The sequence below is a fragment of the Diprion similis genome, chromosome 7 (assembly GCF_021155765.1).
Source record: "Diprion similis isolate iyDipSimi1 chromosome 7, iyDipSimi1.1, whole genome shotgun sequence".
NCBI lineage: Eukaryota > Metazoa > Arthropoda > Insecta > Hymenoptera > Diprionidae > Diprion > Diprion similis.
The window spans coordinates 8,717,498-8,735,081 of NC_060111.1; the positions used below are offsets into that span (position 1 = coordinate 8,717,498).

Consider the following 17,584-nt stretch of genomic DNA (forward strand, 5'->3'; position numbering starts at 1 on the left):
TGTGTCAATTTGCATATGAATTTGTCTAGGGATAAATTGCATTTACTAAATTTGGGCTCCAAAATTTGAAAGTTTGACACTCGGTTGAGTGCTATGGCTACGTAGTCGCTGCCAGGTTGAATGAAAGCGAATTTGTTATCTGACGAGTCGTATGTCTGTCTCACGGGGACGGGGAGCAAACGGTATAGATCAAAAGTGTCGAAGTTGAGCAGTGGAATGGATATCACGTACAAGAGCCTGGGCGTGAAATATGCTATGCTGATTTGTGAGATGCGAATTAATTCTTCGGCGTAATTTGGGTCCATTGGGATCGGGAACTCTATCTGTGGTCTAAGTAGCTGGATATGTTTAAGGCTGGATATAATCTGGTCCGGTGATAAAATATTAGGGTGGACGATCCCTCTTTGAGCGAAGAGGATTGCGTTTACTAGACTAGACAGGTCAAGTTCGTATTCGTTCATGTGTCGGTCCAAGTCAATTAGGCGGTCAAGTAAAGTTGTTCTCAAGGTATTATTTGCGATTAAGGCTCTCGAAATAGCTGCATCATTTGAGAGACCCGTGAGTAACTTATCTTGTTCGCGGTTATGGCCTATTGTGACGTCGATTTCTTTCCTGTAGACGCCCAGCGTTGACTGTATAATATTTGTTTGTTTGTTAAGCAGGGATGCTAAATGTCTACTGTCATTGTACAAGTTGTCAATTTGCTGGTTGAAGTATTCTCCGTCTTCTGCGACTAATATTTCTTGATTGCATTATTTTTGTCTATATGTTTGTGTGCAAACATTTACTAGCCTACCTTAATACTTATAACTTAATCTTCGGTCGGTTCTACTGGACAGAACTTAGAAGTGGGAGTTGGTATCCATTTCTACTCAATGTGATCGGTGCTATAGTTTAGTTTTTTTGGGCCGAGTTCGGGATCAGCACCGTTCATGTCGGTTTGTGTAAATTAAGAAAAGAGAAAAAGTCCGATATTTGGTTTCCCAATAAGAAATAAGAAATAAAAAATAAAAAAAATAAAAAAAAGCGCTCATTGATTTTTGCCTAATTTGCACCCTTGACGTGACGAAAAAACGCTGGATAAAGGCAAAAATACCCTGATCCGGCAACACCGCGCGAGATCGGTATCAGTTACACAGGACACATATGAAACGCAAGAATTGAACCAAATTCACGATACCGGTCCAGATGATGGTTGTTTTTTTTTTTTTTTTTTTTTTGAGAACCTTTAGGTATTAGCCATACAGGCCATGCCCGTTAAGATGATGGTAATTCCTTCAATCAGAGCGCCGGGACTCTTTCTCACGAAATTCGACATATAACGATACTGCGGGCCCAACATTAATACGTCTCTCAGATCTCAGAATGACACCGATGCCATTCTGAGACCAACCGCATACATGACCCGCGCGAACAACCCGGCGTCAGAGTGTGTCAATCTAGCCGGTTTCATTGCATCGAGACGCGACTTTGTCTGCGAGAGAGAAGTTCCTTGGCGCGGATATGCATGGGAGAGCGAGGCGACACGCGGCCATCTGTTGCCGGCGCGCGGTACTACGCGCGGCACTTTGAATTAAGCCATGTGGTCGTAATTTTTCGGCAAAAATAATTAGCATTGAGTTAAATACATCATGCGTACTGATTGAATTGATTGTGAAATTTTTTTTAAGAGAATCTCTGGTGAAAGGGCAGACTCTGAGCCACGCACCTACCGTCAGCGCCAACACACGCACAACTTTTACGTAATGAATTGTCGAATGAACGGAATAGACTTGACTAGAACAATGCATTAAATGTTTTGAGGACGATTTCAAGACGTTACGATCTCGGACACGGCATATGTCCTACGACAGAGATTTTCATGGATCTTACAGTTAACGAACTTGCGTGTGAAATTCAAGTAATCCAAAATCTATTCATTATTAAGTATGTCTCAAACGCACTGTATGACTAATTATAAATCTGGCCTAATAATTTTTCGTCGCATACGGAAGGAAGAAGTATTATTACTATTTCAAGAACGGCACGTGTAAATATTAAAAATACATTTTAACTCTGTGATTACGCATTATAGGTAATTATTAGATGAATAGTAAAACCTAAAGATGACAATGAGTTCTCGATCCACAAAAAACATTTATCGAGTGAACTGGGTCATGAAAAATTGAAAAACTAAATTTTTTTATAGATATCTGAAACTTACAGTATCTTTGCATCTTAGTACATACTGCAAGAAATCAAAATTGCAGAAAAGTCGAAATTTTAGCCCTAGATGGTGGATTCAAACCAATCTGTATTTTCGGATTGTGTCTGACAAGAGTTGAAATCACTCAGTTGATTGACAGCCACAAACTACTCATCGATAGTGCTACGATAGTAAATATAAGCACATAAGAAAAAAAAAAATAATAAATCCGTATTCATTTTTACAATAGAAATGCACCCACAAAATATTTATTTATTTGTGTAATATAATTCAAATATTGTATCTCATGGATATGTACAAAATTGTGTAGTGTAGTAATGTCCTTGGAGTTGCAGAGATGAAACTGTATTCTAGAGATGCAGAACAGCTCTCAAGCTGAAAATTCAGAAAAATGAATACAATTAACTGCAGCTTCATAATTTTTTTAAATTATAATTACTTCAAAATGATGATGAATAGATAGCCGAAATAAAATTCCTTGATTTTTATCATCCTTCTTACTAAACAATGTAATTTTACTCAATTTTTCATGGCTAGCTATCTGTTAGTGTAACTGAAAAATCACTATTTCGCCGATTTTGGATTGTCTGAAATTCCTTAAACCGTAAGAAAAAAAGGCATACTCATATTTTATAAATTCAACTTCTTTAAAGGGATTTTTTCCCCAACGTTTTGTTACGATAACGTAATTGACTTCCTCGTCGTTTTTAATCATTTCTTTCTCTTTAAATCTCAAATGTGTTAAAGTATTTTTGTTGCTAATCTGCAGGATTGAGCGAAAAATCCAGAAGATTTGTATTTGGATATCACCAGGAAAATCTATAAAACTGGAAAAAGTCAGGGAATTTCATAGTATAAACACGTCTTGAATTTCATATTTTCAGGCGAAATTAACGCGGTATTGCAGCTTAATACGAATATATCTCGAAATGCGCTAACGTTGTTACATAACAATGCAGTACCTCGTATCAACATTTCACTTGATTTTCTTAAGCAAGAATTACAGTCATTGACAAAAAGATAGTAAGGTGTCTTTGCTATTATTTTGAAAAGGAAAAAAAATTAGTATCATTAAATACCAAAATTTTCTGTTGTAACATGGTCATGCACTTTTCACACACCTGTGATACTCATAAGTGAATCTTTATCTTTTCTACCTAAAAACCTCTTCGTCCCATTAGACTAAGCAATCGCTCGCAGAATGTGTGCGACCTTCCCGTCATTTCTGATTCTCAGATCTCTGATCTTGCATTCTGCTTTCACCACTCGCTCAAACTTTGGACTCTATTCTTTATTATTTTCTAAAAAATTTTGCGAGAGGATATGAAGAAGAAATCTGCGTACCTTTTTCCTGAGTGAAGAAGTTCAAAGGCTTCGTTGATCTGATCGAACGGAAGATCTTGTGTGACAAATTCATCCAGAAGCAGCTTCTTTGATTGATAATCGCTGACCAGTTTGGGCACACTGTCTCGCGATTTCCAACCGCCAAATGCAGTTCCTTTCCAAACGCGTCCAGTTACCAGCTGGAATGGACGAGTACTAATCTCTTGCCCAGCCCCAGCTACTCCGACAATGACAGACGTGCCCCAACCCTTATGGCATGATTCCAAAGCAGCTCTCTGAAGTAATTGAATAATGATGGTTGAAAAATACGAGAATGAAATGTTGAATTATGTGGTATTGAATACAAAAAGGTTTATATTGAAAATTTTCAATTCTATTAAATAGTAGCCTCACCATAGTATGTACATTTCCTACACATTCAAATGTGTAATCAAGACCACCATCGGTAAGCTCGACAAGAACTTCTTGAATTGGTTTATCATAGTCCTTTGGATTGACAAACTCGGTGCAACCAAATAGTTTAGCTGGAAATGACAAGAAAATTATTGAATGACATTTGTTATGAATGTATTGATTCAAAATTTAAAATTGTCTATTCACTACGCATACACCACTCAAAACTGTATTTTGAACTAAAATAAAAATATGTAAATCTTTCACTAAAATATTTTATGCTGTGCGGGATATGAGTGCATTTTTTTCTTAAATAGCGTTGTATGCCAACACCGAATTCTGACCGATTCAAGGCCACTGGTATCGTCTGCTAAGTAGATTGAAAGAAATGGAAGCAGACGACACGCATCGCCTTGAATCGTTCAGAATCCACCCCCGTAGATGTATCAGTATATATGGGCCGATAAGCGAACCTTCAAAGAGCTTTATATAATCTCAGAGAGGGAATAAAATGGAATCATGATTAAATGTCTCAACGATCCCAAATTTCCTATATACCTACCTATATTCTATGAGTATATCCATGGAATAATTACGACGAATTAATCATGACACCATTAACATCTTGATTAAAAGATTTCAGGATATACTTCAAAGTGCTACTTATTTATATATAAAAAAAAAACACTATTTTTTAGGCGTTTTCGTATACGTGAGTTGAAATGTCAAGAAAAACAGGTTCTCCCTTTAGAAACTTCTCTTGGATCTCTCTTATAGATTTCAATTTCGAAAACATCAGACTTTTATACACAAGAACTATAACAGGTCATATTTATTAAAAGAGAAGAAGTGCTAAAAATTCTAATACCAAAAAGTGATAAAATTGATCAATGTGTTTCTCGTAAACGATTAGGCCTAGAAGCCTAAAAAAAACTGAAAGATTTTCATAACTGAGTGTACACTATAAATGTGTTAAAATTACCAAGTCCAAATTAATATAACAATAACCAAATCAAATTTTCAGCCATACGAAGCTAGTCGATGGATCGTGGATGGGTCCTTATATTCTAGCAATGTAGTACTCCAGTAGCCAGTGTTGTATATTATCCAGATATTTATCTAAGATAAGCGCTTTGGATAAATGTACATCATCTTTTTGTCTTGTAGAGATAATGTGAATCAAGTTCTTCTTTCATCTTTATCGTTTTTATGGTATAAAGATAAGATAAACTGCTTAGACTGAAGCAAGGTCGAAGCAATTTGAAGGTGAAACTCAGATGCCATTTTGTGAAAATAAATAATTCAAAGAAATCTCCGAAAATTCAGAATATCTCTTTCTGAAAGAAGATTTTTGTACGATCATTAAGAAAAACAATTGAGTCAATCTTATTGATCAAATCAAATCGTTTGTTGCTTTAACAAATAATGATTCGCAACAACAACATATTTTTATGCCATACTCAAGAAATCATTTCATAAAATCAATAAATCTTCGTGTTGAATATATCAAGATTCTCCTGTTTTTATCTTTATCTGTTTGATTATCGAAATGAAAATTAGAATAATCGTACCTTTGAAAGCGATAATTGCAAGAGAAACGACGTTCCCTCATATCTAACTGAATTTGTAATTGAACAATTTTATCTTCATGTGGATAATAAAAGGTATTATCTGGAACAACACTACCATTCCAGCGGTTCCAGAAGCACTACGAATGTTGAGCTTCGGTACCAGAATACTTCAGTATTAGAGGGCAGTAGAGATTTTTCACAAGGCATGCGCTGTATGAGAGTACAGAAATTGAATGGAAAGTATGAAAATTCCTTTTCAGCATAGGTGATCTTCGGTGATCGCTGCTTAATACTATTTTGACTAACCTTGTTCGAATTTTTCCTTATTGATGTCAATCCCGATGATACGGGAAGCCCCGGCAGCTTTGCACCCAAGAGCAACAGCCAAACCCACTGCACCCAACCCCCAAATAGCGCAAGTACTATTCGGCTCAACCTTTGCAGTATTAAGAGCAGCCCCGTATCCTGTCGGCACTCCACAGCCCAGAAGACAAACTTTGTCGAGAGGAGCTTTAGGGTCAACCTGCGGGTAGAAATAACACAAAATAGTAGCAAACATCTAAGGAATTCCACATTGGTAATTTCTATCAATATTTTTGTATTACAGATACGTTACTAAATATGTTATTTACTTGAATGATTCTCTCAAAACGATGATTTTATCGACATTAAATTTTCTCTTTAGTAATCAATTGTTTTAAAATGATTGGATCACTTGGACTTTGATTAATGAAATTAAGGAATTTCATTGAATGTTTCTTTCTCAATGTAAAATGATAATTTCAGGAGAAATACTTATGTGTAAAATTTGAGTAACCGACTGTAAAATAATGACCTTGGAAAGTGAAATATCCGCAACGACCGTATATTCTGCGAACGTGGAACAGCCCATGAAATGAGCTAGCGTCTTTCCCTTGCAAGTGAAGCGAGATGTGCCATCAGGCATCACACCTTTGCCCTGAGTGGTACGAATTTTTCCACACAAATTTGTTTTTGGTGACTTGCAGAATTTGCATTCACCACACTGAGGTATGTACAGTGGGATGACATGATCACCTGTAAATCGAAGACTCAATTTTTATAACAGAATACAATATGTGAAAAAAATTCTTCAGTACAGTCTTTCTAGATAATTTACCGAGATAAAATATAACGTTTTTGTAAATATATACATGTACATACCAGGCTGGAATTCTGTCACGCCTGGTCCCACACTTTCAACAATTCCTGAACCCTCGTGGCCAAGTACACAAGGGAATATACCTTCCGGATCTTGTCCACCCAAGGTATAGGCATCGGTGTGGCAAAGGGCAGTTGCTACAATCTTAATACGTACTTCATGTGCCTTTGGGGGTGCCACTTCAATTTCTTCCAGCGAAAGTGGCTCTTTTTCTTTCCATGCTACGGCTGCTTTGCACTTGATTACCTGCACGAGTAATTGAAAGAAAATCAGTTCCCAAATTATGAACTACTGAAGAATCTGGAAAACCTGGAAATGTCAGGGTATTTAACACATCGCATGCGGGTATATTTGACCGTGGACTTCTGCATAGAGTGGACGTTTTTTTATGAATTTCACAGGAGCTTATTCCATAAAATTGGAATAATCATATTTATACAATATCCGCTCTACAGCACAAATCTAGTGAATACGTACTTCACGTGACCCGCCCTCCAGTGACAGACTGCAAATAACGTAAAAGTACGTTTTCTGCATGTAATGTGTTTAAAGAAATCATGGAAAACTTGGAATTGTTAGGGGATTTTTAATTTGGTTATGGAAAAAACTGAAAATCAATTTTCGATGATGAGAATTAGAAATGATTTTTTGATGTAACAAGTTTACTTTTTTTTTCATTTTGCCAATTTTTTTGTACCCAATCGTACGCTTAGAAATACTAGTCTTTACTTTTGTGTAAATTCTAGATCGGACATTCACTCTCCAGTTTCTCGCAGCGACAATGCATATTTGACTGACTTGTATAATATTAAACTCTACACTTTTAAAGTTAATTTTAAATTGCTGTCATATGAGGATACCGACTACCTTTTTTCTCACTGTTGTGGTAGTATCGTGGATATTATATTTATGTACTTTACATTAGTATCATCGGCTATCCTGTTCGAGCTACATGAATAAATAAGTAACAAATAATAATTAGTTTTAAGACCTCAGTAGTTTCGTTACAGTATTTGTCAATTTTACCTGCTACTATGAGAATTTAAATTAGGAATATACTAGCCACGTAGCACCATGATATTTTAGAATATAATTGCAAAATTTCAAAATAGTCATAGTCCAGAACTCGATGCATATCAACATATCTTTTCTCCTTTGAAACCATTCAACTTTTGCATGAAATTTGCATTTTTCTTACTCTTTGAAATATTTGCCAGAATTTTTTAAAACAGACCACTCGGTATATGTATAACAAGGCTGAAGTAAGTAACGTTAATGTAACGAAACGTCAAGGAAAAACATCATTATTGTGCAATTTCTGAATGACTTTCAAAGAGTTGACTTTTCGGTATATATGAGTATGTTTTGTTTATCATTGTTAACGAAATTTCAGACAACTCTAAGTGTGCGAAGTAATGATTTTGCCTAAACGTACATCGTAACTGTAAAGTTACTAACTTCATCCTCATTATGTATAAGTAGTTCATGGCAAATGTTTTATTTGAATTCCAATAAATCTGATATGAATAATATAATATATGAGGTGTTTAAGGGTGTTTTTACAAATGTTTTTACTTTAGATCATCATCGAAGACAAATGAAAACATTTCTTTATAAATATTTGTACAGCAATAAAAAATTATCTACTGTAATGTACTCTTAGAATTAGTTTAATGTCTAATTCGATATAATATGCTTTAAGAATTTCAGATAAGCTTGCAACGATAATTTTGATTAGATTAGAACAAACTATAGCTCGCGTTGAGACTCTTTATAAACCATTGGTTGTATAAAGCCTACGTAAGAAGTAACTGTGGGAATCTCACAATGTCTTGATCAAGGCTGGAGAATAATTTAGTTTTGGATCTACTGCCGAACTATTTTCATGAAAGTATTAGTCAAAAAACGCAGCCCTTTTCTTTAACATCTTTATCTGAGATGTATTTAAATTAGCTTTTTCTGATGCACGGATTTTGCGAAATTTTAAAAAATTTCGTAAAATTAAGTTTGGTAGAAGAAAAAAAGAAAAAAAGAAATACAAACACTAGCTACAGGGACTGCTAAAGAGAAATAATTCCTCAACATTTGCTGATAGTGATAAGAAGTATAGTGAAATTGAGAATCAACGCGTGGAGCATCACTTTGTCACGCTCTGTATGTAATAGCCTTTAATCTTGATCAGCTACACATTTTTCAAGGACATGAGAGTCTTGCAAAAAATTTTCTGCTTAAAAGTTCGACCTGACTATTCATCGGATGTTTTAAAAGAATATATGTGTAAGTACCGTCATCAACCCCAACAATCGTTTGGGAATTTAAGATTTTCCAAGGAACCGGAAACCGTCAACTTTCATATCCTCAAAATTTTAGCGTAGGTCTACATTAGGGTGCTTCATTTAAATTGAACATTTTTTTGTTTTTCGCTGACGCATAAAAATTTTGTTCCTTTTATCGAAAAAAAAATTCCCTGAAAATTTGAGCCCTTAATTTTAATTTTAAGTGGTTCCTTTCGATCGATGTATATTTCCCATTTAAATAACATGTAATTCACGATTTTTTTAATTTAAATTAGCATAGCTCCGTTTGATTTCATGGTATTTCATTGCGATTAGTCAGAATTTGTAGTATATTAGTGACTCTTTGAAAGTACCCACTAACATTTCTTTGTACTTGAACCCGTCTTATCGGTGTCGGTCTCGAAAGCCCAATTTTCTTAAAAATTGTTATATTTTCGTACTTATCAACAAAACAGTTGAAGTTATAAAAAAATTGTCAAAGAACAATTTGTAGGAAATTTAATTGTTCAAGAAAAAATTGTTTTGTTGATAAGTACGAAAATATAACAATTTTTAAGAAAATTGGGCTTTCGAGACCGACACCGATGAGACGGGTTCAAGTATAAAAAAATATTAGTTGGTACTTTCAAAGAGTCACTAATATACTACAAATTTTGACTAATCGCAATGAAATACCATGCAATCAAACGGAGCTATTTTAATTTAAATTAAAAAAATAACGAATTACATGTTATTTCAATGGGAAATATACATCGATCGAAAGGAACCACTTAAAATTAAAATTAAGGGCTCAAATTTTGAGGGAAATTTTTTTTTCGATAAAAGGAACAAAATTTTTATGCGTCAGCGAAAAAAAAATGTTCATTTTAAATGAAGCACCCTAGTATACATATATATATTTGTCTATGTAGCTGCAGCAATATATTGTCGAATTTTGATAACAACGTGTGTGCTATGAAATAGTCTAGTTAAAGGTTGAAAAAATGCCGGTAACAAATTATAATCAATAAAATAATAATGCAAAATGATACACCATTATACACTTAAAATGACTGTAATTGATAATATATATAATATTCCCGATAACTTGGTAATATAAAATTCCATTCTTACTTTGTTAAAGGGTTAACTCACCTTGCCTGCGGTACCTGCCATGGTGAAATTAGACAACGTACTGAATTATCCGAAATCTGTAACCAGAAGGAATGCTCTCGTATCTCCAATTATATAATGCCGATATGTCACGCTTGGAAACCGATGACCGCTGGAATTCGTAGCGCTTTTTACTCGGTTATGAGAATGAAGAGGGCGATTTTAGGTTATCTAATTGACGATTGCAGCATCCAAGGTCACAATCCAGCCAGGCATGTGCGCACATAAGCAGAGTTTACAACGAACGCGTCGCGCGAATTGAACCGTATCAATAAACCCTGACTGACGTCACTTCGGTAGTAACTCATGCCGAGAGAGAGGGTATCACGTGATTATAGCATAAGTCGTGCTTACACGGCGCCGTTATAGAACGATCAAACGAACTTACCTACACGGCGAAGTTATTTGAAAAAACCAAAAATATCTCTTCTTATTGCTTTTTTTTTATTATCGTGGGTGTATATTAATATACTCATTAGGGCGGTCCTTGTTTAGGGGGTTGACGAATTTTTGCCGCTTCAAACCCTAAATCAACTTCAAATAATTAAAAAACAATTACCTTATTTTTTCAGATTTTTACCTCAACTCTAAGAGAGTCCGCTTTGTGGTCGAAGTTTGTTGTGAAAATAACGTGTGAAAAACTTTTTTTCTCAGTATATATTTTATTGTTAGAGTAATGATGTTAAAAAAAATTTGTAAGTGTGAGGTTTTAGTCGGCATTAGTGCTACTGTCTGGGAAAAAAATCACATAATCATACCACGCAATCTCTACGAATTGCACACCCTTCAAATCTCAGGTTTTTTTTTTTTTGCATTTACAGGAAGTGCAATTCGTCTAGATTTTCTGGTATCGTGATGTAAATTTTTTCACAGATAGTAGCACTAATGCCCGCTAAAACCTCGCAGTGACAGATTTTTTTGAACATTATTACTCTTGCAACAAAATATATACGGATGAAACAAGTTTTTCCCATGTTATTCCCATAAGAAACTTCGATCACAAAGCGGACTATCCCAGAGTTGAGGTAGGAATCTGAAAAAATTAGGCAATTGTTTTCGAATTATTTGAAATTGATTTGGAGGTGGGACCAGGACCAAGGCACCACTGGACCAGCTAGTAGCGAATGCATTGATCTATTAACATGACTTGGAAATTCAAAACTCACGAACAGAATTTTTGGCAATTCTTATTACTATTATTTGCAAAAACGTCAACTTCGGGTGATGAAAAGAAATTACGCCTTCTTTCTACCTAGCGCATATTCTTATTGCTAACTTGTCATAATCGGAGGGTCTAACACCACCCACCTTATTTATATAAGAAATGGCTGTACTGTTGTTGACACGAAACTTAATTTGACGTTGTACACGTTTTTTCATGCGTGTGTTCCATACACAAAATACCCGTCCTAGGAGTTAACTTCGTGAAAACACGCGTAAGATACTCTTGTTGTATGAAGAATCGTATGCAACAAGGACGCAACGGTCTTTTCGCAAACAGGCCAAGTTTTCTTCCTTGTTGCACAATATACTGTTGTACCACAGCTACCCTTGGCCATTTTAACTATAATGTGTACTTGACTTATTATGGTCCAGAGACGTCACAGGCCTACAATCGTCCAACTGAAATGATGTGCGGGTTTAACGGGTGACTTCAGACTTATCGCAGAGCTTATCAGTGCATTACAACATAAAATTAAGCAATGTTCAATAATACAGACAGTAAATTCACTAATTGCTTTGAATTATCGATGAATACAGAAAAACCTCGTTTATACGTTTCGTAGTCACACATTTTTCTAGCTTCTATGTTCATTCCCCAGTCCATGGTACTCTCTGCTTAGAGAAAACATGGACAAATTTTATTTGTGGGCAGTTATTTTTATGTTTGTCTCACTCGTACATAATTTATCTCGATCCTTAACATTCAATCCTTGTTACTTGAATGTTAATAGTCAACGATATTTCTGTCGAGACTTGAATTTTAGTATTTAGGTGCGTATTATTGCATTTTTTAATTTATAGAAGTGCCCTGCTTATACCTATATATATTCCAAGTCTTTGGCTCAACCAAAGTATGAATATTTGCGTATAGTCTTAAATTGTGTCGCAGATGTGTCTTATCTTATATATTCCAATAATTGTGATGTAATTCCGGTCGAGCAATCCAAGCCGAACTCGATTTTTATTTTCGATTATATTGTCTGTGGTAAGCAGGATGTCGTTAGACAATATTTCTGTATGGGTCGTCATAAATTTTTTGATTATTTCTATCTATGCCAAACATACACAAGAATCTCCAGACATTTGATCCGCGACAACGCAAGTTTCATAATTCTATTCAAACAAGATGGTAAGAACTCGAGCTTGATTATTTTTATGTTAAAAACATGCAATTCAAAACGACTCCAAGTATATTGGAACTTATGTTCAAGAAAATTCCAGTCGAAGATATTTACACTTACGATGATCCTCGGAAATATCACGACATCCTCGATTGAACCAATGTTCATAAAAGAGGCTACAAAAAACGGGTCAGACGAAATTCTCATTGAATATACTTGGACTGTAGCCATTCGGTCTCGATATCAATGCTTTGGTACCACCACGCCCATGCCATTTTCGTGCCAATTTAAGATCTGAATATTTGCGAACATTTTCCATCGTTTTATCAAATACCCCGTTATTCGTCAGTTTGTATAGATTTTGTTCGAATTTATTGGAACTTTTAACTCTCAATGCAGTGTTCAAATCAATAGAACTCTTCAACCATGCAGATAGTTTGAATTTCAATATTCGATTAATCTTACGCAATATCAATCCGTTTTTGACACATGACTACAAATTGAGATAATGTATAACATAGCGTGACTTGTTCTGCACCGTAAATAAAAGTTTCGAAGTTTTTCCACCAGGCAGTATTTGATGATTTGGACAAAAGGGTAAATCTTGATGTAAAATGTGAACATTGATGTGGTATTCTAAATCTACCTCTAATATGTATCCCTCATGAAACTTTTCGCATGAAATCGCGCATGAAATCAAAATCGTGCACACGATGCATCCATTGATAATTCCTGCAAGGTAAGTCCTGAGCCATTGCCCAACCGTACAAATTATTGACGTCTAAGTAGAGCAATGATTTAGTTTCCAGCTGTGGATTGTAATCTGCCATATATTTATTATTCGCTTTACTGTATCGATTCGAGCATTATTTGACTCAATCTTCCACGCAAGCCTCCTTCGACGAACAGCAGCATATCAACGTCTGTGAGCAATTCTAGTTGAATTTTTGTATGGAATAGCAGCAATCCCACGTAAAACTGGGTAAGGTACAGTAATGCGCAGGATCGAGCTTATATATTCGGAGGAAATTGTCACGGAAATTTTGAAGAACGTCTGCGAAGAGCATTACGTCAACTTTCAAATACAAATCGCTGTACTCGCCCAATGTTGACATATTAAAACTGTCCCAAACGTTCTGTGCATTAGTGTAGTCTTCATCTTTAATATGTTCATCATTCAAGGCATTATATAATGATTCTTTTGAGGGTAACGAGCGTTCGTTCAGTTTGTCAACTTCGGTTAAATAATATTAAGGAAATACTCCTTTGCGGGTAAGAAGTAGTGAGACAGTTTTATATTGCTGCATGAAGTGGGGAAAATTGGAATATGTAATTGATTCGCGGAAGGTATCGGATTTTTTTTTGTGGTTTCCGGCGACAAAGTTAGCAGGCAGCGTATGCGATGCAGCCTGATAATCTGTTGATTATACAAGAGTTGATTGCTAACTGCAAGACAATGTATTGACAAGAGTGACCTTTGGGCTGTGAGGATTGAGCAAATGTTAATTCAGAATCGGGATGGAGGCAGGTATAAGAACGTTGTTGCTGAGTACCTTCGAACGATATTGCTAAGAAATCATGGCCGAAAGCCATACAAGCGATTACGAATCTGAAGAGGAGCGATGCAGCAGACAAGTGGTTGTGAGTTCAGTACAAATTGGCGCGCTAACGAAATGAATGAAGAGAGTTTGTTTGATAACTCCTGGCTACGAGACTGATGAACAATTTTTGTGCCCTAGCTGGGTGTGCAGATGCGTACGACATATCACTCGAGGATGGTTTGGCATTTATACGTCATTCAACTTAGGGGCCATTCATTAATTACGTAAGGGTCCCCAGGGGGAGGGGGGTTGAGAAAATCTATGCATGTCCTTAAATTGGGGGAGCGGGGTAAAATCCACTCTTACGTAATATTTTACAAGTCGAAATTCATTATTAAAAATCTATTTCTATTTCGGATGCTGAATGATTTTCTTCATTCTGTTATGAATCGGGTTGGTTATCCGGAATTCTAACTACAATTTGTTTAAGGGGTTCGTTGAATGATTTAAGAGTTGAAACTCCGTCGTAAGAACAAGTGTAAAAATATAATTTATTGAATATAATAGAGGTGCAAAATGAAATACGATACTGATTAACAAAAGGTCTAACGATGCTTCTTCAAATCGGTCTGATGTTCTGACTGCCGTTGCGTTCGTGTCACGCTCATTAAAATACATTAAGTATGCCACCAACAAGCTGGATTGGTGCATTCCTATGTATTGCTGGTCTTTGTCATCGTTGCGACACCTCTAGGAATTCGCATTACAACAATTCCATAATGTGCACTTCGATGTACATCTTATTTTACAAATTTTTATTGTTTACTAAAATTTAAAAATCTTAAATATGTTCATTTTCATCCATTTTGAATGTCATAAATAATAATTATATTATAGTGAATTCTTCCTGCGTATTAATTTTATTTTAATCATTTGGAAAATAAAAAATGATTATTGTGTTATTCGTTTAGAGATTGTTTAACTGATTTATGTTTGTTCACTTTAAGATTATTTAGAAACTTACTTTCAATTATAATCATAATATTCCAAAGACTAGATAGTTATCTAATAATATAAAGATAATCTATATCTGATAGCAATGGTAAAGTATAACCTAAATTATCTGCTAAAAAATAAAAATCTTTGATTTACGTCAAACTGTGAGTTTTAGTGTAACTGATCCTTTTCTAACAACGTTTTATTATTCAGAAAAACGAGATTGAATCTTACGTGAGAAAATGGAGGGGGGGTTCTTATGTATCCTTACATGGGGGTAGGGGGGGTCAAAAATCGTCAAAATCATCCTTACGTAATTAATGAATGGCCCTTTATCGCAACGCAAACGATGCATCAAGTTGGCCCAATCAATCTCAGACTTGCGACATGTGTAAGGATAGTTTGGATTTGGTAATACCGAGCAGTATATGTATATATAGTACGACAAATAAAATGACAGCATAAATAATGAGATCACTACTTTGTTATATTGATTTCACACAGAAGCATACTGATTATAATTTGGATTAATATAATAGAGACGGACAAAAATTCACACAATTCGGCAGAAAATTAATATGGTAGTGACGGATGAAAAAACACGATCCGCCACAAAAAATACATGAACTATTAATGTAATTGTTAAGGGCAATGGAAGTGGTATATTAGTTTCCAGCTTTGCTACATATTCTAGCAATCTCTGGTTTTCGTTGATTAGTCGTTGATTTATCTCATTTCCATCGAGTATTGGCTTTTGTTTATCTTTAGAGTTTGTGCGTTGAGGGGTGAGCGAGGCCGACGTTTTTGGTGCAGAGGTCGATCCAATCACTGGGGCTGAAGTTGTCGTTGGCGAATTTGTTGCCGTGGTTGTTGGGGAAGGTGAGAATGCAGCTGCTGTAGATGCGTTGGTTGTCTCTGCTGCACCATTAGCTCCGATAGTTTAGCAATCTAGATTGAAATTATTTGTCAGTTTTTGTAACATAGATCTAATGCGCTTGATTTGAAAGCCAAATCGGATTTCTGCAATTGTCTGATGTATAAGAGCGTAAGAATCGATAGTGGGACGGTTTGGAAATGATTTTAATGATCCTGGAAATAATGTTGGGGTGTCAATACTTTTGATATAGGTGCCGCGCACATAATGATGAAAATGATAACTTACCAGATTATGTTGGTGCCTTTGGGGGTGGTGACGTTGGCGGGGGTGGTGACGTTGGTGGCATCAGTGGTTGGAATATCCACTAAAAACAATGTAAAACAATGATATCTCCCGATGAGAAAAATATAACGGAAGGCTTAATATTGCGGAATTCAAAGATTGAGTTTACTCACATTGCGTGGCCCCATCGAGTAGACATATTGGCTGGAAGGCTTTAGATCCCGCTGAATACTGAACTGAGGAGAGTAATAATATGTTTTAAGGTTTCGAAAAAAAATTTGATTGTAAGATTGCAATAGCTACCTTCGCCAGAAGTCAGATTGTATGTGAGTTTGAGGTTATAGCGTTCCAAAGTAATTTCCAAGATACGAGATGAATTCTTGCGGATGGTAAACCCCGTAATGTTGTCGCGTAGATGGAAATGAAAGGTGCTTCGCAATCCATCGGTTGGTTATGGAATCGGTTTGGCATCGATGCCAAAAATATAAACGATGACAATGAAAGTTAAAAAACGCATTTTTGAAAAGATGGGTTTTTAATTATGCGCGTTGATGTGAAGATTGTGGTGGAATCAGAGTGACTATGGTTGTCTTGTGCAATGCTCCCCCGCTTTATAGAACGAAATTGGTGGGTACAGGCGATGCATTCTGATGATCATGTCCAAATAAGGGTGGGTGGATGCACAAATAGCGAAGTCGCAGAATATAGATTACAATGTAAGTAAATTGCAAGTTTGTTAGAAAGAGAAATTGTAAGCAACGTGAATACGGCAGTTTGCCAGGCGACGTTGTATGCGCCGTAAATTAGGGGCAGTTTGTCAGACGAAATTGTAAAATTCAGAAATAGCTATTGTGCGGGGAGATTGGCGTATACGTTCAAAATTTTGGAGACACGGGCGACATCGTGAGTGTAAATGTTCTCCTTACCATTGCAGTCTATTTATCATTGCACTTGCCACTGCAATCTAACTATCGTTGATACTAATTTACCACACACACGATGATCCAGAATGGTTGATGGTAATTTAGCCCCCACCTAGTGACGCAGCTAACTCATGGTTGCCGGCGTAAACCCGCCAGTTTAATTAGGCTTGAACAATAGCCTTTCCACGACAATTCGAACATTCCATCACTTCCCATTGTTGATATTCTTGGTTGTGTGCGTAAATCCGCCAACTTAACTAGGCTTGAATAATAGCCTTGCCACGATAATGAAAAAAAAATAATTTTCTATTTTACAGACACGACCGACACGTCGCCTGGGATAATATGGAGCCCTATCATTATTTACGGGACCCGGGCTCCTGCTATGGATTATATTTTACGGGTTTCCGGAAGAATGAGAATTTAAAAAATGTGGTAACGTGAAATGTTTTTACTCACTCTTTAATCAATGGTGAT

General features: G+C 35.9%; 1 protein-coding gene across 1 annotated transcript; it reads right to left on the reverse strand.

The window, feature by feature from the left end:
• Nucleotides 1-2,419: 2,419 nt before the first annotated feature.
• LOC124408113 (alcohol dehydrogenase class-3) lies at nt 2,420-10,369 on the reverse strand. Its single transcript, XM_046884821.1, has 7 exons — nt 10,126-10,369; nt 6,697-6,940; nt 6,350-6,570; nt 5,821-6,037; nt 3,944-4,074; nt 3,551-3,825; nt 2,420-2,581 (listed from the first exon to the last, which is right to left on the reverse strand). Exons 1-7 carry the CDS (start codon nt 10,144-10,146, stop codon nt 2,557-2,559), a joined length of 1,134 nt encoding a protein of 377 aa, XP_046740777.1. The 5' UTR covers nt 10,147-10,369; the 3' UTR covers nt 2,420-2,556.
• Nucleotides 10,370-17,584: the final 7,215 nt, after the last annotated feature.